The 1,187-nt window shown below is 37.1% G+C and overlaps 1 protein-coding gene across 2 annotated transcripts in view; it reads left to right on the top strand.

Annotated features, from left to right (window-relative positions):
- Nucleotides 1-1,187, top strand: part of LOC106521330 (rho GTPase-activating protein 6) — a 107,769-nt gene that overhangs the window by 52,913 nt on the left and 53,669 nt on the right. Inside the window, exon 1 of one of the 2 annotated variants that reach the window (XM_014013863.1) lies at nucleotides 542-880. The exons of the other annotated variant lie outside the window; for it this stretch is intronic. Coding sequence (XP_013869317.1) covers nucleotides 839-880 — 42 coding nt within the window. The 5' untranslated portion in view covers nucleotides 542-838. Of the gene's footprint in view, nucleotides 1-541; nucleotides 881-1,187 lie in introns of those variants that run through there. 2 annotated transcript variants of the gene reach the window in all.

Below are 1,187 nucleotides of genomic sequence, written 5' to 3'. Positions count from 1 at the left end.
TTCAATTTAAAGGGTAATAAAATATTACCCTTTAAATTGAATGTAATATTTTCCCTGTAACTTTTACAAAAACACACAAAAAATTATAAATATTTGTATTAGCTGTTTAGATTGTCAAAAAGCTGTGTTTTTAGGGTTATTAACAAAGTTCATGTACTCAGACCAGTAATATTTGGGGTCACAAGTTTTTGCCATGAATATTTTGTGGGTCAGAAGACAAAAAGTTTGGGAACCACTGGTATATACCACCACAAGAATGCCATTCATTTTCATGATGTAGTCTATATATTTTCTTACACTAMTGCACTTTTTGTATTATCCTACTGTGAGTGTTTTTCTTGCAATTTGTATTTTTTTTATTGTATACAGAATTTATTTTGTAAAAAAAAAAACTGTTTTTTTGTACTGCTATTTGACACATTTACACGCTGCTACTGCATATGGAAGCATGTAGGGCTGAAGTTTTATTTTGAAAGTCTGCACTGGAAGTGTTGTTGGCAGYGAAGCTGACTTGACAGGGCTGTCTCTGCTTCCTCGCTTCGTGACCAGCATCTGTGCGTTGAGCAGAATCCWCGGGGCGCGCAGTATGGATCCGTTACGCACGGTGCTGTCTGTGTTGTCAGCTCTCTGACACGCGCTTCTTACAGCGTCAACTCTTTGGAAAAGTAAAGAAAGCTTCTGATGTGACTTGCATTACAATATTAAGTCTGAGGTTTCCTGAGAGAGGGAGAGGACAAGTGTTTCCTGGAGACTTCTCTAGACTCAGGATATCATTTATTCCTCTTTTTTTATATATATTTTTTTGGTGTTTACTATATGTGGATTTCCACTCGGGACGATGGGAGACTCCGTGTTTCTCGACAGGCAGAACACATATCTCGTAAGTATCTGGCTGCAATAACAATTTCAAGCTTAAGAAATGATGCTTTTCAATTAAGCTCGTGAAGAGAAGTACATTTGTGCACATAGATCAAACTTTCCAGCTTTTCTTTGTGTTTGCATAAGAAGTAGTTCTGCAAAATGTGTACACTATTTTTAATTTGAGCGAACAGACGTTAAAACATTTGGCACTTGTTCCACTCTTTCCATTTCCAGGGTTATGCAAGAGATTTTACCGACTTGAAAGAACTTCCTCTCAGTGTGTGAGCCACTCCGAAATAGACATTTGAAACTGTTCAAAGCAAAGG

This window comes from Austrofundulus limnaeus, unplaced genomic scaffold (assembly GCF_001266775.1).
Source record: "Austrofundulus limnaeus strain Quisiro unplaced genomic scaffold, Austrofundulus_limnaeus-1.0 Scaffold107, whole genome shotgun sequence".
Taxonomy (NCBI): domain Eukaryota; kingdom Metazoa; phylum Chordata; class Actinopteri; order Cyprinodontiformes; family Rivulidae; genus Austrofundulus; species Austrofundulus limnaeus.
The sequence above is the reverse complement of the archived record's forward strand: the minus strand, read 5'-3'. Positions and strand labels throughout refer to the sequence as shown.